At 45.2% G+C, this 22,686-nt stretch overlaps 1 protein-coding gene across 1 annotated transcript in view; it reads right to left on the minus strand.

Annotated features, from left to right (window-relative positions):
• The window catches only part of LRIG1 (leucine rich repeats and immunoglobulin like domains 1), a 120,522-nt gene continuing 97,836 nt past the window's right edge, over positions 1-22,686 (minus strand). Inside the window, exons 10-19 of the mRNA XM_067542082.1 lie at positions 16,095-16,166; positions 14,216-14,287; positions 12,200-12,363; positions 9,287-9,607; positions 8,565-8,846; positions 7,517-7,936; positions 5,299-5,424; positions 4,535-4,681; positions 3,147-3,455; positions 1-2,904 (exon numbers count right to left, since the gene is read on the minus strand). Coding sequence (XP_067398183.1) covers positions 2,672-2,904; positions 3,147-3,455; positions 4,535-4,681; positions 5,299-5,424; positions 7,517-7,936; positions 8,565-8,846; positions 9,287-9,607; positions 12,200-12,363; positions 14,216-14,287; positions 16,095-16,166 — 2,146 coding nt within the window. The 3' untranslated portion in view covers positions 1-2,671. The remainder of the gene's footprint in view (positions 2,905-3,146; positions 3,456-4,534; positions 4,682-5,298; positions 5,425-7,516; positions 7,937-8,564; positions 8,847-9,286; positions 9,608-12,199; positions 12,364-14,215; positions 14,288-16,094; positions 16,167-22,686) is intronic.

Below are 22,686 nucleotides of genomic sequence, written 5' to 3' on the forward strand. Positions count from 1 at the left end.
TAATATTTATAAATGAACTTTTATTAAAGACACTTCAATGCCATTTGTTAGACACTTTAATATTTTACATGTTTTTTCAACGTACGATCTTGTACCAAATTTTCTAATAAATAAATAACTTTGTACACAAAAGTAATACTTCCTCTTTCACATTGCCTCTCAGAAGCAGCAAATTCACGTATTTTAGTGGAAGTAACATTAAACAGTTAACTTTTATCAAAAAATACATTATTTTCAAATGCTCATGTGGCAAATGTGCTTAATATTTGCAACGGTGATGACATTTCTGCCAGCAAAATTGGTCAATTAAGTCATTCGCATCTTCCTTGTATATGTCCAAGTGACATCCCACTGCTATTTTCACCTTTAGAGTTCGTTCTAAAGCATATTGTTCTGAGTTAATAGGACAAATACATGTTGGTTTATTTATTTACTATTGTCCATCTCCTTCGCTTTTGATTTGCTGAATAGTAAAAAGTTGGCACTCAACGTAATTAGTCACCTGCCACAAAGTGCAAACGTGTCTACAGTTAGAAACTGAACTAGACAGGGAGCTGGCTAAATTATGCCTTGCTTCAGAAAAGCCACGTTCAGTCAATAGTTTACAGAGAAAAGTGTCTGAGGCCACCTTTCAAAGGACTGAGAGATCGTTACTAAGGGTGGCTGTCTTTTAATGAAGGTGGAGTTTGGGGATAGCTTGAGATAATCTGGGTGGATCTCTCGGGCCCTGCTTTAAAAAAGTAATAGGTCTTACGTGTTGTCCTGAACACAGCTGCTTTTCTAAATCAATGCTTTGCTAAGGTGTCCCACAGCCCTGACTTCTGCCACCTGCTGTGAGCTACTGTCGTGACATGAGCAGGATTTCCACCAGATCCTGCTCCAATAAAACTGGCCTTTAGTTGCTTCTAAGAAAAAGAAAAAACAAACAAAAAAAACAGCCAACCTTTCCCCAGAGTAGTCATCAGTGAAGTCTAGTATCCTTGTATTAGCAGTATTCATATTACAAAGAACTGGAAAAAACCAAACCCATCCGTCCACGGATACCAGGAGCAGCCTTTCTAAAAATAAAAAGCTTCAGACTGAAGTTATAAATGACACAGATCCATTTGACCAGTTTTTTTAATCCACGGATAAACTTGAAGACACCTACTAACATTTAGTACTCGTCCCTTTAACCAGTAAGGCCACCTTCCAACATATAACCTTGTTTCTAAACCAGTATATTTCAGAATAGGCTGGGAACTGCTGCACAAAGGGTAATCATCAGCCTGAAGTGAATGTTCACATGCAAGGAGTTCACACTTACTGTGTGTATACCGATGTGGTGTGCTGTAGGTTCGGGGGAATCTATGTACAGCGAAGAGATGGCTTAATACAGTGCCATAGGGAAAATGGGTCAGGTAACTAAGGCATAGTCTACACGCAGATTTTGAACCAGTATAACAGTAAATTAGGGATGTGATTTTTATTATTGGGACAATTATACAGCTACAACCCCAGTGTACATGCAGGTATACGTCTATAAAGTTGTCCAATACTAGTGTAGTTTTTTTCTCTTTCCATACAGGAACAAGCTATGCTCACATAATTATCTTTATACCTATATAATTGCATCCACACTGGGGAGGGGTGTACCACTTTAAGTAACTTCTATAGTTACAGCGGTACAACTTGTCTGTGTAGACAAGGCCATTTCCTTTAAGTTTTTGACAGGTGCAAAGAGAAAAACAAACCCATTCCCTCATCCTACTGCATGTATTTTTGTTGTTAGTCATTATTTAGCTTTCCTTTTTCAAGTGTGCATAGTAGTTTATGTCTCTGTGCTGTTCTGCTGTAATTTACAGAGTAGCACAGCTGTGATATTTAACCTTTAGCTCTGCACAGCAATTCTGAAGGGTTATGGATTTTAAGTTCTTCCATAAAGAAAAATAAGTCAGGTTGCTATGTATTACTTTTTCTTTTTTTGGTAATTGCTCGGCGCTCCCTATAACCTCTTATTTAGTGTTTCTTTGAACTAATTTAAGATCTCAGTTGAAACCTGCTAAGTGCAATAAATTTCTGGGGGGGAGGGAATTTGTGCTGAATTACCCAATCAATGCTTGATTTAAAGGAATTTCCATTGAAAAGCATGACAATTCCTTTGAAATACCCTGGGTTTTTAAAGTTCTGCTTATGCATTAAGGCACCAGAATTCTTTCTCTTGAAAAATTTAACAGCAACCTGATATTGAAAACAATATTGCCAAACCTGTGACGTTTCACTCAGTTATCCATGCACTAAAGATTAAAATAGCCTCTGTAAAAGATATATATATATTATATATATATATATATATATATATGAAAACTCTTATGTACAACTGTATCAAATACTTTTCTTTTCTCTTCTCTACACAATAGTCCCTTGCATTTATGTGCTTCATATGCAAAGTCAACTTTTGAACTAGTAATACTTCTCATTGAAGTTTTAAATTATGTACAAAGAGGTGCTGCTCGAGTAGGCGTTCGTTCCCCACACAAGCTTGTTTCTCATACCTCATTTGTTTTCCTTTTCCTTTGAGAGGTTCTCAGTTCAAGAGTTGAGGTAGAAGTAAGTAGCCTAGGTACTCTGTGCAAAAAAAAAAAAAAGTCAATAGTAGTTTGTTCATTTGCACATGGCAGTTCTTCTCCTCTCAGTCCATAGATCTTATTGGTGGCTTCAAGTCATGACTGGAGTCCTGTGATTTGGGCAGGTACCCATTGGAAAGCAGAGTTGCTTTAGCTTCAGCCTCATTCTGCGTATCCAGTGATGTCGGTGAAATTTCAGGAGTCCCTTTTAGCTGCTTAACTGAGTCTTCTGAAGGTGAAGAAGCTCTTAAATTAAGGTTACTATGCTCTGAAGCATTCGCTAAAGATTGCGATGAGCCTGTAAGAAAACAAGGATAGCACAGGGCTTGATTAGGTGATGCTCAGAATACCGCCCTTACCGCAGTACAAAGTCAATCATCATCACTAAAACCCAACCACCAAAAATCCTACAGTTAATAGAAAAGATTATTCAAGATTTATAAAAAGCAAGACGTGTCAATGAGTAGAATCAGGACATTTATTTCATCTGAGTGGTATAATGTTGTAGTGGAAAAAAGAGACCCCAAGCAAAACACGTACCTTGCCTGTCCACGTGCCGTGGTTGATTCGTGCAGGAGGATGGCATTCTGTCATGGTTGCTGGGATACAGAGTGGTATCAGTGTCCATTCTCTTACTGCTGGCAATCCCAAGGCCCTGTTGAGGGTGAAGAGGATTGCTACCTCTGCTCTTGCTCCTACTTGGCTCTCTTCTGCTTAATGCATTTGGATGTGCATTATCCACAGTCTTAGTTGGCTGAGAATAGTATTCTGGGTCCTCAGGGTAAATGCTGACATTCATGCTATCCGTACTTCTGCTACAGTCAGTGCATACAACTGGCGGGCCACACCCTTTGTGGCGGGTGAGAAAAAGGCAATAATTAAAGTTAAGCACAGAAGTCGTTATCACAGCATCATACAAGTCGGAGAAGGAAAAGACATCTCAGTCCACCCCTCTGCCACATGGGAATGTCACTTTAAAAAAACATGTTCTTTGGTTTCCTACAAATCTAGTTAACTCCTCCCTTTTTCAGAACTTTGGATTTCCCAGTATCCCTAATGGTAGTTAAACTACTGGGTCCCCTCCTTTAACCCAATCCACACATTTATTTCTATTGCAGCTACAAAGACACCTTATAGGCATTGTGTGTTTACCTTCCAGTGCTATTTCCTACTTCCTGGCTTACCAGACAGTGCAGAAAAGGAAGGTGAAATTCTGCTGTAGCTGAAAACATTGTCACTGTTTTTAAAGGGGCATTATCAATTTAAATCATATTTGTATCTGAAAATGTTTTGCTTGTAGGAATAACATCAAAGTTGACTAGTGCTGAAAGAGGTAAGAGGAGGAAGTCTTTTTCCCCAGTTTATTTTGTTTATTTGTACTTGGTCAATTAGTTGGTTTCACCATTTCCCCAAAAGAATCAGTCAGTTTCCCCTGCTGTCTGAGTGGCTCTTACATACAGCAGGATGAGAGAGAAAATGTTTTTGGAAAATGTGATTGTAAAACCACACACACTGGCAAAGGGATGGAGGAGCAGGTGTAGTGCCCCAAACTACTTTTAACTTGATTTTTGAAATTCTGATTAGCTTTCAAGATGACAGTCCCTTTATGATGCCTCTGATGTAAATTTCTAACACCTTCAGTTTGAAACCGCTTTTACATGTTAGGAATGACTTAAAAATATGCAATCAAGCTGCAGTGGTGATGATCCCAGTCAAAAGCCTGCCCTTTTTCTGGCTGTTCATTAAGTTCAAACTATTGTGATGAAGATATAAGCAGGAGAAAGATGAACTTGCTGTATCCACATCTGAGAATAACGCGTGGCATTTTTTTAGGCAAGGTATCTTCTCAGGTCTTAGCACTCTGACTCTCAAATGATTTCTGATCTGTTCTAACAAGAAATACCTTTGCAGATTAATGTGTTTTGTACCTGTCTTGTCTGGAACAAGCATTCCATCAGCTGTGTCTTCAGCTTTCCAAGCGTCTTTATTATATCCTACACATAGCTTTGGCTGTCTACAAGCTACAGTGGGCGCTTCAACATCTGGACATCTTCCAGCATCAGTCTGATACATACCTATAACAAAAGAACCAGCTGGCTAAAGATTACAACCATCTGCTCTTTCAGTTGAAACACTTAGTCATTTATTGTACTGTAAAAACAGCAAAAGAGATAAAAATGGCGATGGAAATAGTGGATAATTCTGAGTCAATATTTAAAGGAATAAATGCTTTTTATACTAATGATAATCTTAATCCGGAAATTTAACCTTTCCAGCCTAACATGTTGTCATTTTAATACTGTCTGATACTGCCATTTAATTTGTACGCTTGAATGCAAGGTTCGGCAGTGTCAATGAATTGCGTATTAGAATTTAGCTGTGGGGTAATTCTGAAGCCATAGAACTAGATCAATATTGGCAAAAACTGTTCTTCCAGGCCTGATGAATGAGTAGTCACTAAGGAATCTATTTTGATGAGTGATATTATTACTGGGATAGGTGTTTCTTCTGTGTCAATGAAATGAGACGCATGTCTCTGCCTGCGTCCCCAATCCAGTGTATTAGCTAGGTGTACAGATCTGGCAAGCAGCACAGGATACGAGCAGAAGAGGAGCTGGCACTAAGGTTTTTAGTTGCCTCTTGCCACACCAAGAGTGGATACAGCTTTTAAATATTCAAATCCGATTCATACCATTGTTCTCTATGTGCCCATTGAGCTGCTGGCTGTTCTCAACTCTGACGACCACTTCCTGTCGGTCAGAAAGAGTCCCCTGTGAGGACAGGTAGCTTGGCACATCAGGTGGTACAATGGTCTCATCTGCAACAAGAGGTAAAGACAAATGTGACCCTCCAGGACCTCTACCCAAGGAGTTCTGTTGTCAAAAGTGACTTCGGAGCATAAGTCCCACTGACTTTCAAGGAGACTCGAGCCATGCTTTTCTGAGGTGACCCCAGTGATTTTGGATGTCCACATTTTTGGGTGACATTTTAAAGCAGCCTGACTTTTCAGAACACACTGAGCGCCCGCCTCTCAGGGCCCCATTAAGGCAGCAGTGGTTGAGTGCCTCAAAATTTAGGCATTGAAAATCCCTAGAGGGACTTGTGAAAATCTTGGTCTTCTGCAAATGGAATGTGGGTTCCTACATTATTTAGGAGATGTGGAAAATTTGACCCAACGGCTTTCCTAACAGCATGAATCGAGAACACTTCATCCTGCACACTTTCTGTGGGCAAACTAAGAGAGCAGGTACAGCTTGGGTGTCTCTTCAAATACGCCTGCCACGAGGACTCCTCTTATCAGTCAGAGGGGAATGTGCGGAATAATAAATGTTGTTGCTTTCTGAATTTTTAATAAGGGTTGTTGGTGGCTCGGTAGCAACAAACGCCATTTGTACCATCCCCCAGAAAACATGAAAACACCAGGCCAAAAATAAACTTCAAAACTCGAATGGTAACAACTGGACAGGGCTGCTCGGGATGTCAGCGTCGGCCTGATTTTACTTCAGCAATTGCCTTAATGTTACATTGGCTCATCACCCCAGCACAAAGCAAACGTGTTCAGGCAAATGCTCTGGGAGAGAAAAAAGGACCTACGAGTCCTACACGCTGCAGCTCCTCTGGGTTTATTTTAATTCTTTGGAAAGGAACCAGAAAGAGCAAAAAAACTGCTACTTTCCCTCCATTGCCAAGTGTCCTGTTACAATTATTGCGACTGGAACTTAAGAGGAGCATCTCCATGTTTTAATACATTTATTATTTATCGCTGCAGCTGGCCGCACTTTTCCAAACAGCTTTCGCCAACAGCAAAGACGGCAGTCATAGGGCTAGATCCTGGGTCACCAGGCCAGATTCAGCCTTTAGACTGCTCTATACCTGGCCTGTCCTGTCCTGTGCCCCCTCCCACCCAAGTTATGCTAACTGCAAACGCAATTCCACTGGGGATTGAGTGCCCTCTTTTTCCAGAATTGACCCTGTAACAAACTGAACAAACACGAGTCAAAAAAGGGAAAAGAAAAGCGCTGCAATATCTCGAGGCTTTAAAAAAAAAATTTAGAGCATGCAAATGACATTATATCGAAACCTTCCCTTCGGTCACGGCTTTGAAAGCCACATACGTATTGCACCTGTTTCCTGAGAAGATTAAAGGGATATAGTGGAGGGCAGCAAATGCCAGAAAGGGCAGTAAGGTATCCGACTGGGGCGCTCAGAGGCCATACAGAATCCAGGCAGCTGTTCCAATAGACCGTGTGCTCGTGTTTACACTGAATATTCCTCCCAGTCTCCACAGATCCCATCCTCAAGCTCGCAACCCAATGCCCTGAGCTTGGCACTAGAGTGGTGTTTTTGGAAGGCCACAAAGCACCAGAAAACTTCCATAGGACATAGTGCAGTGCCCTCTACGAGAATTGCATCTCATTATATGGGGGAGGAGAGAAAGGTTAGTACCCCTGGTGGAAACAGGGTTTCCTGGTTCACATATGAGGCCTCCCTCTGCCAGTGTGAGGAGAGGGTCTGAGGAAATACAGCTTTCCAGGAACCTGGCATTAACCCAGGCTGCAACACGGCTCCCGACAGCAGCCAGGGGAAGTCTCTCTGAATCAGGAGAGGTCAGGGGAAGTGTCTCTGAATCAGGAGAGGCTGAGCCTGTTGCTGGATGGAGGAAAACCTGTTGGACGGCCAGGCAAGCCGTAAATCAAAGCATTGAACATTCTGCAAGGGCAAGTGACAGCTAGTGCAGCTGGTGGCGGCTTACTGAACAAAGGCAGATGATACGGGGCATCATATCGCTGAGATAAGCCTTTTAACCATGAGTTATGGCTGCCCGACACAGTTAGCCAGCCTCAGCAGAATGTTCTGGCAGGCAAAGCTTTGCGCTGGTCCAAGGGTCTTTAGCCAGGGTTGGAGCCTACCTGTGTTGGTGACGCTGTATTCTTCACTCTTCTTTCGGGTCTGGTAGATGATGCACACCCAGACCAGAGATGTCAACACAATGCTGCACACCACTGCAATGGTGATAACCCCCACCGTTGTCCTGTCCTTCCTGCAGCCAAGGGAGTGCAAGATGCTTACGCGACTGTGCGCGCGCTCGGTTCCAAGGGTGTTGGACATTTCGCAGGTGTATTTCCCAGCATCCTCCAGCGCGACATTCCGAACGATCAGCAGCTGGTTGCCAGGGGTGAAATGATGCCTGTCAGTCACTTCCAGGGGCTGGTCGCCTTTCAGCCAGGTGATGCGTGGAGGGGGGCTTCCTGTCGCTTTGCACTGAAGAGCCACCGTTTCACCTACAGACACCACGTGATCTTCCAGTGGATGGATCAAGGACGGCGTCTCTACAGGGGTTTAAGGACAGACATTAAGTATCTAGGAAGTTCGTGATGAGGCATATCATCTAGAGTCAGCAAACCAACCTGGCCTTTCTGCAGACACAATTAGCAACGTTCTGTAGGTTGCGGCCAAACAAGTCAGGGTCTCGTATGCCTCCTGGAGCTTCCCCAGGGACACCCCACTGCAAGCCAGTGTCTAAGTGGCATAAACTGGGCCTTGACTATCAGTTCTGCTTTAGTTCTCTTCCCATATCCTACACAAGAAATCCATGACACAGACTAATCATCCCCCACTTTGGAGGAGAAGTAACAGCTGCCACATACCAATAACCTTCTAGGGCACGGAGGCAGAGTTTTGTTTCCTCCTGTGTACGTCTCCTTGGCAGGGGGAGACAAACAGCCTGGCCTAAGGGGTTTCCCCTACGGAAGGAGCGTGACTTCCGACAGAATCAGGACTCATGCTCTCAGGTATCTGGGGCCTTTTGTAGTCAACCACAATCTATCAGCGTCACCCCTACCCCACTGTCCCATGGGCACGCCTATGACCTCTGACAAATCAAGCATTCCCTTTGGAAACTCAGAATGGGTCCTTCGCCTGCACTGCCCGGACCCTCAAGAAAGCAAAGCTCCTTGCCTAGTACAGTCAAGGTGGCGTTGGCCAGCACGGAGCCTGCGGAGTTCTGGGCCGTGCAGCTGTAAACGCCCATGTCCTCGATCTTCACGTCTGTGATGAAGAAGACGTCGTCATCGGGCATGACATGCATGCGGCGCTCTCGGGCTGCCGGGAAGTCGGTGCCTCCGTCCTTCTGCCAAGCGATTTGTGGGATGGGGAAACCATTGGCTGCACATTCCAGCCGTGCTGTCGTCCCGGTCCGGCTGGTGATGTCATGGGGAGTTTTGATAAACGAAGGCAGCACTGTGAAGGAAAAGAGAGACAAACAGCCTTAAGGAAATGAGACCAGCCTTCCTGATGCCTGAGAACCTCCCTCCTCGCCTTAAACTGATTTCAAATCCTTCTGGGATCAATCCGCAGGGTATGAACCACATGAAAAACCATCCCCCTTCAAAAGGGAAACATTATTCAAGATGCTCCCTCTTTCTACCCCTTTCATACCTTCATCCTGCTGGCAGAGACTCTACTGGAATGGCTAGAACCAATGAGATGACGCCTGTATTTAACAATGACTCGCATGCTTCAAGTTAAGCACGTACTTAAGTCCCTGGCTAGAATGGGGTCATCACAGCAAGGCCAGTGTGTGCCTGTAACATGGGGCCTCCCAGCACCCGGTGGGATCTGCAAGGCTGGATGACATTTTTACCTACAAGAAATGAATCTGAACCCAGCACGGTGCTCACCATTGACAGTGAGGCGGGCCTTGATGGAGTAGGTTGAGCCAAAGTGGTTGGTGATGACGCACTGGTAGCGTCCCTCGTGGGCGAAGGTGACGTGCCGCAGGTGCAGGATGGTGGTGTACTCCATCACCTCGCCGTCCCTGACCCGCGCGTGGGCAAAGTTCTCGATCTCGGCGTTGTGCAGGACCTCGTTGTCCTTCTTCCAGGCAAACGTCATAGGGGAGCTGCTGCTGCTCGCGGCCGAGCAGGTGAAGCGGATATCCTTGCCAAGAACTGCCATGGTCGTCTCGGGCTGAATAATAATCTGGGGTTTGGGGAAATCGTCTGAAAAACAATAAACAGCGTTTCAGCCCCAGACTAGGGTGCTGTGACCACTGTTACCAGCCATTCTGGCCATTTCCACTGTTTAAAAAACACCCTGTACCATTATTTCAGCAGCCGAGGCAGAACGAGTCTATGCGATGGGGCGTTGGCCCCACACCGGGCAGAGAAGGTGTTAATAGAACCCTAAGAAGGCAGTGCAGAAAGCAGCCAATAGAGGAGAGGCTGTGAAGAGCGACCAATCAGGGCCCAGCAGGCCCCTATAAGAAGAGCTGCAGGGCAGAGCAGGGTCAGTAGCTGTCTGGAGCTCAAAGAGGGAGGACCATGTCCGGAACAGGCTGCAATCCTGTAGCACCTTGGACAGAGCAGAGCAGGCAGGAACCTAGGGAGAAGAGAAGGAGCCCTGGACAGGCCGTTGAGGCCATGGGGAAGTAGCCCAGGGGAATGCAGCAGTAGTAGAGGGGCGCAGCAGGAGGGTGCGACCTACAGGGCTCCTGGGCAGTGGATGGTCCTGGGTTCCCCCCATTGGCGACTGGGGAAGTGGCTGGACTAGGAGCTAAACTCCCCCGGAAGGGGGAATGCAGACAGTGACACAGTCGGAAGGCTAAGCCACGAAGAGGACGCTGCAGTTCCTGAGGTGGCGAGACGAGGCTGCAGGCAGACTGTGGAGACTGAGTGACAGTGTACAGACCACAGGCAAGGGGTGCTGGCCTCGCGCTAATCCCCACGACGACCCACAGGCGGCACCAGCCCGGCAGTGAGCGCTGTGCATTGTGACTGTCTAGATTGAATTAACGATGAGGACACTTAAATGGAGGAATTGACACTTCTACAGGGTTTGCCTTTATGTACTGCCGAGGGGAAGGGCAATGATCTGTACGCAACGGAGAACCTGCCTGCTCTTGCCAAAGGCTTAGATTGTAAGCTTTTATAGGCAGGCCCTGTATTTTTAGCGTGTGCGCCTGTGTTAGTGCCTAGTGTAACGGGGCGCTGGGTCCCCTGCCAGGACCCCTAGGTGCTACCGCAAAATCTTATCTCACTCGTGCACAAAGCAGCAATTCAAACAACAGGAGCAAAACTGAAATTCAACTTCAAGAGTAAATTGCAGCCCCTAAGACTTCCCCTCTAAACCTCTCCTCCCTCAAACTCTTGCATTAACCTGAAGCGGGAGTGGAGGGCGAAGCGGCTTAAAGCCATTGCTGCAACCGACAGGCACTCCCAAGACCGGGGTGTCACGGCACGAGATGTATATGAACAGCAGCTGTATTTGTCTGTCACCCTTCCAAAGCGGAGGCCTGCGCACACCCCTCTCGCCTGGGCGCCTGTTGGTTTTAGCAGAGTTCCAAGCAGTTTCGTTTATTAGATTTCGACAAACAGCGGAATTTAATACTGGAGTAACGTTTAATGAAACAGCAGTGCCTCTGGAACTGGGGAGGACTGGGGGCTGGCTGGCTTGGCAGCCCTCTGAGATGCAAAGCTGTCTCTGTGTTAGAAATGTTGATTTTGCAGCTCTGTGATGACTTGCCATAGGGACTGAGCATTTGAAAACTCGCCTTGTCTCCTTTCAGACTGAAATAACAACGCTGACAGGCACAGTTGGAGCAGGCCATCTCAGCAGCTCTGATGCCATGGGCTTTAAGCACGTGTGTATAGATTTGTGCTCCTCTCAGGTGTGCATGGCCTGCGGGGGGAACTTTCACCAGCGAGACAGACAAGTTATGCTTTCAATGGAAGAAAGAACTTTCAAAAGCTACTCCGCTCTCCATGCCATAGCTCTGTAAAGAAGTAAGACAGCCTAAACTCCACATCAATTAACAGGACAAATCAGAGAGAGGTTCCCAAACCCATGCCCCGTTTAGTTTAAAAGGAGGAGAGAGCATGAGCAACTGTGACTTTGGCCTATTCTCCTACCACAGCTTTCTGTTCGTAACTTTGAATTGTTCCTGATTAAAAGCTAGGTTGTGTGTGTGGTCTCAGCTGTTCTGCATTTGCCACGCTGGTTTGCGGCCATACTTGGATGTAACAGCAGCAAGCGGTTGGATGGAAGGAAAGCAGCAGTTATGATCCAAGCTAATAAAAATTAATCACAAATGCAAATTTTAGCAACTGATTGTTTCCGGTTTAATGGATAAAACGTCCATAAAAAGAGCTTCTATTTAAAGACCCTCCCTCCACAATTTTTAAAAAACCTTTTGTTTTTAGTGGGGGGTGGGGTGGAAGGGGAGATGTGAGGTGGGGGGAAATATCCCAGACCCAGAAACTGAAGCTCCCTCACTGCGAATTTACAGTTCAAATCCTGGCCATGTTAGCCCTCTAGGACCGGAGCTGTTTTCCTATAACAGAGCAGCTGGATTTAGAACTGAAACAATAGTTAGTCCCCTTTGGTTTAACACTCAGAGCGCCTTGTAAAGGAATACACTAGACGCAAGCAATGTGTGGTTTTGGTGGGAAATAAATTGTAGCCAGTGACAAATTTGTAAAATGTAGGCTTGGGTTTGCTTTGATGACACAAAAACCCCATAATCACACAGTCTAGCAGTAAATCCAAAATGAGACCTGCCCAGCAAAGCCTCAAAACACCCAGACACGACTTACCACACACAAAGCTTTCTGCGGGCACGGCAAAAATGCTCTTGCTCTTTAACGACTCGGGATGGGCACAGGTGGCTACCACAAAAGGCTGCTGCTCTTTCTCGGCTAACCACTGCGGCAACCATTTCAGTTGGCAATCGCACAGGAAGCTGTCACTGTTCATGTGGCTGGGGGGAAACAGAAATGAGAACGCCCGCTGTGACCCTTGCAAGAGAGAGGCTGCGAAGCCCTGCACCCCTTAAAGCCGTTCGGCAGTCGTCCCGTTCTCTCAGCATGAGCAAAAGGGAAGAGGATGGCTGTTGCTGATGTTGGGAAACACATCGAACGGTGCTAAATACGGCACACTTGTAGAGTGAATGTCCTCTTCCCCCCCGAAAATCTCCTAGCACTTTTTAATTAACCCTTGCAACAAACCTGAGAGGCTGGTAAGTGATGACATCACTGTTCTACAGTTAGGGAAACTGAGGCAGAGACTGACCTCAATGGAAGCTAGGTGCCTAAGTATCTTTGAGGATCTGGACTGTAATAACCTACCAAGGAGGCATGTATCAGTGGCAGAGTCAGGACCAGAACCCAGGAGTCCTGAATTGCACTTGTATATTTACTACACATGCTCCTTCTCTGCCCACGTGGTGTCTGTCAAAAGTCCTTATCAGAGGACTGAACGCAAGGTTTAATCATTGAATGTCAAAAGGGTTGTGTGAAGCTCTCTGCTTACAGCCTCTAGTAACTTAGCTGGCCAACGCCAATCTTTAGTGCGCTTCCGACGCAGTCCAAGCCAACGTCGCTCCCCCACCCCTTTCCTTCTCTCTCTCCCCCTCCTTCTGTTTGTGCACCAGCACTGCTGCGGGGTTCAGGAGACTGTGCGCAGTGCAGTGAATTGCATTTGGCAGCTGACTACTGACCCGGGAGGGGAGGACAAACAAAACACTTGTTTTGTGTAAGTCCAACAAAAACAGCGACTAATTCAAACAACCACAACAATCTCCCAGCGTCCTACTGGGACCGCAGTGGCTGCTGTTAAGAAGCAATCTCTCTAGAATTCAGAAGACACTTCTCCACCTGAGTCAGGCCATCACAGGTGGGGCATAAGCGAACTCGACACAGTCACTTTAAACTCTGCAGAACTCTAGTAAAGTTAGACCTAGGTTGTGTGTTGCGAGGTGTGAGATGTTCTCCACATCATTTTTAAAACATTCAAGGCCCAATTCCCTGCTGGTGTAACCTGTCACAGCTCCAGGGCCAACGGTGCTCTGCAAATTTACACTGGTAGAGAATTTGGCCCTTCTGTTGGTTCATACAAGTGACCATTAAAGCATCAGATGCACCTCTACAGCGTATGATAAAACAGCGATTTGTAGGAAAAGCGAAGAAGCGATACATGTGTGACTTAAAGGAGTAGCACCCCAGGTCAAGCAGAGTAGTGAACACATTCACTATACACTGACTGGGAGCGGGATTTGAGAGAACCAAATATTACAGCTTCACTTTTAGTACCCGGCAAGATGATGATATGCATCGGAGGGGGGTATCTATAGAACGAAGGCGAGCCCTAGCGCAGCGCCAAAGTAGCAGCTCTGATACCACAGCACACATTTTTACAGCTGACACTAGCTGATACTCGGATCAAATCCACTGAAAAGTCAGCACTGTGCGCAGACCCTAAACAGAGATATAACGGAAATGCAGGTGGACCACAGGAATTAAATAGGTCAGAGAGCACTGTGTCAGAACATGAGGCTGCTAGCAGGACGGGGTGTTCGGAGCGGAGATGGATAACTGCACACATGCAACCATCAGTTACGATGATCTCACTTCACTCACTGCTAAATGCGGGCTGTATCTGGGACATCTGAAGTGTAAAAATAACCTGTGGGGAAGGCTGAGGGCGAGGGGGTATGGAGGCAGTTTAGACTGTTTCCAATGGCATGTTCTACATGTGACCCATGGGATACTACTCCCATACAGTACGAGAAAGATCAGTGCAGGCTTAATGGGACACGCAGTCCAAATACTTACAGCTGCTTCAGGTTCTTCATCTTAGCAAAAGCATCTGGTTGGACAGACCTGATTGCATTGTCTCTGAGGTTCCTGCAGAACAAAACCAGAGGCACTTTTTAAAAAAAAAAGTTAATGCAACAGTAACATCAAGGGACCAACGTCTTTTCTCCAAGCTAAGTAACGGAACACACATTTTATGGCATGCAGGCTCCTTGTGCAGGGACAGCGCAGTGGTGTGTAATTTGTATTAGCCCGTTGGGAGATTGCGGATATATGCCATACACAACACTGGTTATCTCTGAGCTAAGTTTGCCCACCAGTGCAAGCCACGAGAAGTAAGGAAATGAGCAACTAATTATTCAGCGCCCCATTTACACTTTACCAGCTCAGCCTACACTACCTCCACCAGCCATCACCCACACGTCTACACATCTCCAGCCTCTTCCTGGGCACCCAACAGGCAGCACTGAATTCCAAGCGGATTTACTGGTCATGGACCAAATCCTGAGCAGGTGGAGATCTATCTGTGCTGCTCCATTACCTTCAGAACTATTATCCTGAATGAGAGACCTGCAGCTGTCTATGTCAGGGATGGCCAAACGGCGGCTTGAGAGCCCTCTACACCCCCCTCCCCATGCTGCGCCTACCAGACTAGGGGGGAGAGTCTGGGGCTATGGGCTTCTGCCCTGTGGGAGGCATCTGCCAGGGCTCAGTGCTTCTGCCCCACGGGGCACGCATGCTGGGGCTTCAGCACTGCAGGGAGGGGGGGTCTCGGGGTTTCTACCCCATGGGAGGCACCTGCCAGTAGCCCCAAGCCCTGGCAGGCATGCCCCACGGGGCAGAAGCTCTGAGCCACGCTGAGGCCCTAAAGCCCGGCAGGCGCATCCTGGCTCTCACATTTCTGAAGATTGTTGCATGTGGCTCAGAGAGTCCGTAAATTTAGCCACCCCTGGTCTATGTGCTTAATTATAAATGTTCAAAAGGGACATGTGTCCGAGAAATTACGAGAACACGTGTTTTGGGGAGGGAGGGAGGGTGGGAGGGGTTGTTTACTTTAGATTTTCTAAAGCCAGTGTGAGGAAAAGGGGGCAAAATTTCCAAAAAGGACTATTTTGAAATGCTTCCCCCTGCAGATGTTCATCAATATTTTACTGAAAAATTCACTTGTCCTCTGAAGAGGGATTATGCCAAAATTCAGTCACGGAAGTGTGAAACAACAGGATTTTTAGTGCTGCTTTAAGTGCATATCTCAGTGCAACTTCAACCACAGAGTCATTAGTGACCTCTCTGAAACATACTTGCGCCTCACCGTTTGTTTTGGTGCCAGCTGCCCAGGAGTCAACATGATCAACATCCAGTAAGTCACAGAGAACAAAAAAATATTTAAACCTGGCTAAACTCAGAAGAGGAGACTAATGATGAGTCATTGCTGGAGGCATCGGCCCTGGGAGAAGATGCAAAGAACCGCTTAGCTGTGGCCAAACTTTGCTTCCTGCAAATAGCTCTAAAAGTGGTTAGACTGAATGAGAGGTTTTATTTGTGTCTAAGAAGCTGGCCGTTTTCAACATGCCTCGTCATGGAGTTTGGAGGAACGCTAAGTGGAGGAGCAATGGCTAGGTCTGAAACACGGTTCTGCAGAGGTTGGAGTCAGGGAGATATTTATCTCAATACAAATAAAAAATTAAGGGCACGCAAAGTTGCCATATGTTCTGCAACTTTGTTCCTGGCACAAAAAAAGGCCAAAGTTGAAGCTGACTTATAATGAGAAGGAAGCAGCTGGCCCCCACAAATGGACTGGCTTCTCAGTTTACAAAGACGCTATTAAATTGCTAGCAGACCTCCTCAGCCACTTTTCGCAGGCCCCGTTCCAAACTGCAAAGGATGGTGGGTTACTCACAGGTGCTCCAGGGCCTCCAGGCCTGAGAATGCTTTCTTGGCCACCGACTTGATCTTGTTTCCAAACAGAGTTCTGCAGTTTCCAAACATCCAGTGCCAGATAAACAGAAAGAAAAGGCAAAAGAAAGAACACAATTAGCGTGACTGTATCTGATAAAGTGTCCAATGTGAGGCACTGGAAATTTGAACCGCACAGAGATTAAGGGGCTGAAGCATGCACATCTCCCCCTCCTGAAATTAAATACTTTTATCTGTATTACAATTTAATAGTGATGACAGTATGAAACAGAACGCGCCATATCACATAGAAAAGCAGGTTTGCAACGGCACTTGGAAATTGGCTTGTTGAGTAACTGAAGGTCCCCTGTATTCTTTGATGGCTGGGCATGGACAGAATTAAATGCAATGCCAGTTTAACAAGCGATTGGACTATCACTGCAACACTTCGCACTTCTGACCTTTTCTCAGCTAGGAGAAGAGGAATAATTCAATCACTGCTGCTTGTCCTGTAGGACAAGCTGAACTTCAGCACGTACACAGGAGCTGTAAGATTTTTAATGGAAGCAGAGTCTCTTTATGCGTGTTTGTAAAGTGCCTAATACATGGAGTCACTTGGTGAGCCCTATCCAAAGAGACGATGAGTATGTTTTCAAAACTACCATAGAATGATCAGCATTCCTTTGGATCAGCATTCAGCACTACTCAGCAGGAGACAATCTGTGTTAGTTGCAGAACACTGCCAATTATGATGATCCCAGCAAAATCTGATATTAACTAAGTACTGATTTTCTACAAATATTCACAATTGGCGAGTATCAGGAGGAGGTTTCACCTAAAAAACAGAATGCTCATCTCAACAGTTTTAATAAACATCAGTAAAAGTCAATATTTAGGGTTTTTTTTTCCCAAGCTCTTTCTATACAAGATACATCTCTGAGACACATCTTTTATTGTAGCTTAATTCTCAAACTGCATCCAATCCAGCAGATAATGGATTGGTCAGTTGAAAAGTCTGGCAAACTCAGTTAATTGGCAGGAGTTTGCCGCAGGAGTTCCACAAAACAATCTTCAAAAAGTGTTTGGGTAGTTCTGAAGAAATTGCATGAAGTTCTGCAAATAGCTCCCTGGAGATCCCAAACCTTTTAGCAGATGATACGCTCCAAAAAGCTGATGGCACACTGGAAGTATGCAAAAATTAGAGCTCATTGCACTGGCTGGGTGATTCATAAACTGCAGGGATGCAATTACTTAGGGTGAAATGTGCAGGCCTTTAACAGCCTGAGTACAGAACCATGCGTGGCTTGAGGATAACGAATCCATTACTGTAATGGTGGGCAGGGAATGGCGTAGTCAACACTCCAGCCCTTGGACTGGCATGCAAGTCATGACCCTTTCTGTACCCATACACAGAGGTCTGTGGCCCAGGGAACCATGAGTCATGGACACAGTGGAGTTCGAATGGAAATCTGTTGAAGGAGAATGGAGACAAGCCCTTGTTCATTAGGGCCAGGGAAAGAAATAGTATTTTTCAATTCACCTCGTACAAGTACCGTAGTGCAATCTCTTTATCCTGAAAGTGCAACTTACAAAGGTAGATTGTCTTTTTTAACTGCACCCAAAAAACAACGTAAAACGTAAAACTTTGCAGCCTACAATGCCACTCAGTCCTACTTCTTGGTCAGCCAATCTCTAAGACAAACAAGTTTGTTTACATTTACGGGAGATAATGCTGCCCGCTTTTTATGTACAATGTCACCTGACTGGGTGACACGGCACAGCTGTAGCTGGCTTTGCCAGGTATTTACGTAACAGATCAGCTAAACATTTGTATGCCCCTTCAGGCTTCGACTTGTAGATTGCACTTCTTAAAAAAAATCTTTTTTACAGTGCGAATATCTGTTATAAAAAATAACAACTAGGGCTGTCAATTAATCGCAGTTAAGACAAGCAACTAGCTCAACGCAAATTAATGTTATTTTTTTAAACAAGCATTAATCGCACACTAGGGCGCCATAATCAAGCGGGGGCTGCTGCGTGTCTCTGGGGCAGAGGTGCCCCTTCTCCTTCTCTGCTCCACTAATTTTCCTGCATCCTCCCCGCCCCATGGAGCTGCTCTTGGCCACGCTGCTCCGGACCAAGAGCCTGCCTCCTGTCCGCTGTGCAGAGCAAGGGGGGGGGCTGATGTTGGGGTGTCCCCCTTCTCCTGCCTGTGTACCCGATCACCACTGTGCTAGGGTCAGGGAACAGGGGGGAGCCTGTCTGCTGCTGGCTAAAAAAGCGTTCAGACTCCTGCATGCTCTGCATGCTCTCTCTCTTCTCCCAACACCAAAAATATTTAAATAAATGGTATTCTATTACTGTTTAACAGTGCGATTAAAATGGTGGTTAATCACAACTTTTTTAAATCTCGCAATTAATCATGATTAATTTTATTTAATTGTTTGACAGCCCTAGTTTAAGCTAAATGGAAGAATAAGCAAATGTACATCTGCAACTAGGATCCTTGATTTCAAAAGGGAAGGGAAGTAGTTAGGGAAGTGGACTGTACTGAAGAATTCAAGAATCTGGATGTGGGGGCCTGGAATTACTTTAAGTCAAAGTTGCAGAAACTAGCTGAAGCCTGAATCCTGAGCAAGGGGAAAAAATTCATAGGGAAAGGCTGCAGACCAATCTGAATGAGCAAGCATCTCAAACAGGTGATTAAGAGAAAGCAAAAAGTCTACAGGGAATGGAAGATGGGAGGGATCAGCAAGGAAAACTACCTCTTGGAGGTTAGAAAGTGTAGGGGAAAAGTGAGAACTGTCAAAAGCCAAGCACAGCTGGACCTTGCAAAGTAGATTAAAAACAACAGTAAAAGGTTCTTTAGCCATATTAAAAAAAAGAAAACAAGGAAAGAAGTGGGACCGCTAAGCACTGAAGATGGGGTGGAGATTAAAGATAATCTAAGCATGGCCCACCACCTAAACCAATACTTTGCCTCAGTTTTTAAAAAAGATAATGAGGATCCTTGGGTAAGTGGGAGCATGGCCAATGAGAACAAGTATATGGAAGTAGAAATGACCGTATCTGAGGTGGAAGTCAAATTCAAGCAGCTTAATGGGAACAAACTGGGGGGACCAGATAATCTTGCACATGAAACTGCAAGCCCAATAAAAAAGATTTTTAATGAATCTGTAAACTTAGGGTCATACTTATGACTGGAGAATTGCTAACGCAGTACCTATTTTTAAGAAAAGAAAGAAAAAGTGACTCAGGAAACTACAAGGCCATTAGTTTGACCTCAATTGTATGCAAGGTCTGAAAGAGAAAGTAATCAAGGAAATAGAGGTAAACTGTAATTGGGATAAAATGCAGTGTGGTTTTACAGAAGGTAAATTGTGCCAGACTAACCTGATCTCTTTCTTTGAGAAGACAACCGATTTTCTAGACAAAAGAAATGCAGTAGATCTAAACTACCTGGATTTCAGTAAGGCATTTGATATAGTTCTACATGAGAAATTATTAGTTAAATTGGAGAAAATGGGGATTAATAGGAGAATTGCAAGGTGGATAAAGAACTGGTTAAAGGGGTGACTACAACGGGTCATACCAAAACTAGAACTCTCAGGCTGGAGGAAGGTGATTAGCAGAGTTCCTCAAGGATCGGTCTTGGGACCAATCTTATGGCACAAAAAGTGGGCGTGTGCTAATAAAATTTGCAGATGACACAAAGTTGGGAGGTGTTTCCAATACAGAGGGGGACTGGAATATCATACAAGATCTGGATGACCTTGAAAACTGGAGTAATAGAAATGGGATGAAATTTAATAGTGCAAAGTGTAAGGTTGTGCACTTAGGGTCTAACAACAGGAATTTTTGGTATAAATTGGGGACATTTCAGTTAGAATTGACAGAGGAGAAAGAACTGGGTTTGTTGGTCGATCACAGGATGACTATGAGCCACCAACGTGATATAATCATGAAAAAGGTTCATGTAATCCTAGGATGCATCCGGGGAGGGATTTCCAATAGAGATAGGGAAGTGTTATTACCATTATACAAGGCATCGGTGAGTCTGCATCTGGAATACCGTGAACATTTCTGGTCTCCCATGTTTAAGATGAATTCAAACTGGAACAGGTGCAGAGAATGGCTACTAGGATGATCCAAGGAATGGAAAACCTACCTTATGAGAGAAGACTCAAAGAGCATGGCCTGTTTAGTCTAACTAAAAGAAGGCTGAAGGGAGAGATGATTGCTCTCTATAAATAAATCACAGGGATAAATACCAGAGAGGGAGAGGAGTTGTTTAAGTTAAGCACCAATGTGGATACAAGAAACTATGTTACTCTCCAAACCACACACCTCTTCAGCTCACTAGCTCAAGCCATCCCCATTCCAGGGCCCCAAAAATCTTGTCTCACCCTGGGTGAGAGATTCATAATTCTTTTCCCCATAGGCACACCAACAAGAGCTGGCTACTATCGTCCAATTTTCAAGGTAAATTTCTGTGTCACGCATTTAATAGGAAACAAATTATTGCTCTTAATCTTTCTCTATACAAAAAGTGCAACTACAAAGCAGAACCAAAACTTAGATTTCTGGCAAAGTTAATTCCCAGCTTCCACAGGGAAATACACACACACACAGAGCCTTTATGGTCAAAATTAGCTTAGCATAAAAACCACAGTTGCATCTTCAGAGCGTTTTAGACCATTCCCTAGATTGTCTTTTCTTTTTCTCTTATTTAATTTGAAGAATAAAGACAGCTCCCATAGGCTGTCCCTTGTGGCTGATAAAAGGCTCACTCATTTGCAACCCACTTTACAGAAGCTCCTGTTTGGTGAAAATATTCTGTAATCTTTATTGAGCTCCTTCGTGTAGGAAGAGTACATCAGAATGGAGACATTCATGTTCAGAATGATGTTGACCCACCCCTTAATTTGGTCATTCTGGAGAATCCCGCTCTCCATTTATAGTGAATCTTGGTCCTTAAAAATTTGAGGTAGAGATTTACCCACCTCTACATACATAGTGTGTGTGTGTGTGTGTGTGTGTGTGTGTGCATGTGCTATTTATATGCAGCTATTGTATTTGCATATAACTAGGTATACACAACTATTCTGTATTGCCCTGCAGATGAGAAACACATAGAATAGTTGTAATAAAGAAGCTATTGCACATGTCCTGCAAACTCTCACTCAAATATATATTCCTGTTTCCTTGCAGATCCCAGATAATCACTCTTCTAATTCCGAAGTGATTATCAACTCAGGGACTCCCTTCGAAGGGATCTGGTATTTTGGAATGGAAGCACAAAGGTGTGCAGCTCTGCACTTAGCCAGCTTGCTGCCAAGTGAAGAAATGCTCCTCCACCGTAACGCGGGTCGGCATCGGTATTTCCACCCGGCAATTAAAGAAGTACAATGGCACAAGCAATTCATTAGAAGGCAGCATTTCCCCCTCTTGCCAGCTCTGCGCCTCCACAAAGGTCTTTAACCGAGTGAGCCATCAAAAAATGGTTCCGTTTAGCAGCTTGAATAATTAGGGAACTGGTTCACTGATGCTTTTTATGCTTCAGTGGTTCTCGGCTCCCCTTTCTGAGGCAGTGTTTTAATTTAGGCCTGCCTTCTCCATTCTGAAGACCTTCATCCATAATTCAGGGAAGGCTACAGTGACTGGCCCCTCCCTCCCTCCCAGTTTAACACCTTCATTATGCTGAACAACACTCTCATTGCTAAATCCTTTCAGCGCCTAATCCAGGCCAGATCAAAGAGGAGCAGCTTTTAAGGCAATCTCTACAGACCTGAGGTGATTATTAATTCATTTCAAGGTTTCCTCCGAAGTGCCCATTTATTTTTTTGTATGCTAATGTCTTCAATCACAGGGGCCCTAGACCAGGCAGTGCAATGCTTAGCACAGAGGCCAATATATATGTATATATATTTTAAGTTTGGGAGTAGGAATGGTACTTAAATAAAGGCCCGAGACAAAATTCAAAGCCCCGGCTTGAGGGATGATGAACTAAATTAGGTCCTTTTGAGTTGAAAGACTCCAAATGTGACCAAAATGCCTCAGGAAAGGCAGCTAGATTATGGGCACATGGTGAGCAGAGCTCCAACCTTCCACTTGAAACCAAAATGGGTCATCTACGCAGATTCCCAATGTGTGTGTGCAAGGCTCGGTCTGTTCAGGGATCAGATTCTCTCGTGTGCATGGGGCCATGTCCTAAATCAGCTCAGTGCAGGATTCTGTATTATTAACCTCAGTGCATCCTCCCTCCAGCCCCATCGAGCCAGAACTTGACCGCTGCATGCTCCATGGAAGACAGTGAGAACAGAAAGAGAACCGTGATGCAGGGGAACAAATAAACTCGACTCCTTCACCAGGCCACATTCCCAAGAGAGCCAGAAATACCACAGGCAAACATCGGGGGTCTTTCAAACCTCAGCTTCTCCTGCCTGGTGACTATGCCCGAGCAGGACACTGAACTATAACGAAAGATGGACACCTGCCATGTTCTGCAGGCTGCAGAGGTAGAGCGAGAATCAAACAGGGCTTTCAAACTCTCTCCCCCAGCTACCACGCTCACCCTCGGCGCCTCACCCATCTGT

The sequence above is a fragment of the Emydura macquarii genome, unplaced genomic scaffold (genome assembly GCF_026122565.2).
Source record: "Emydura macquarii macquarii isolate MOO-44397 ecotype Brisbane River unplaced genomic scaffold, CSIRO-AGI_Emac_v2 contig_71, whole genome shotgun sequence".
Lineage (NCBI taxonomy): Eukaryota > Metazoa > Chordata > Testudines > Chelidae > Emydura > Emydura macquarii.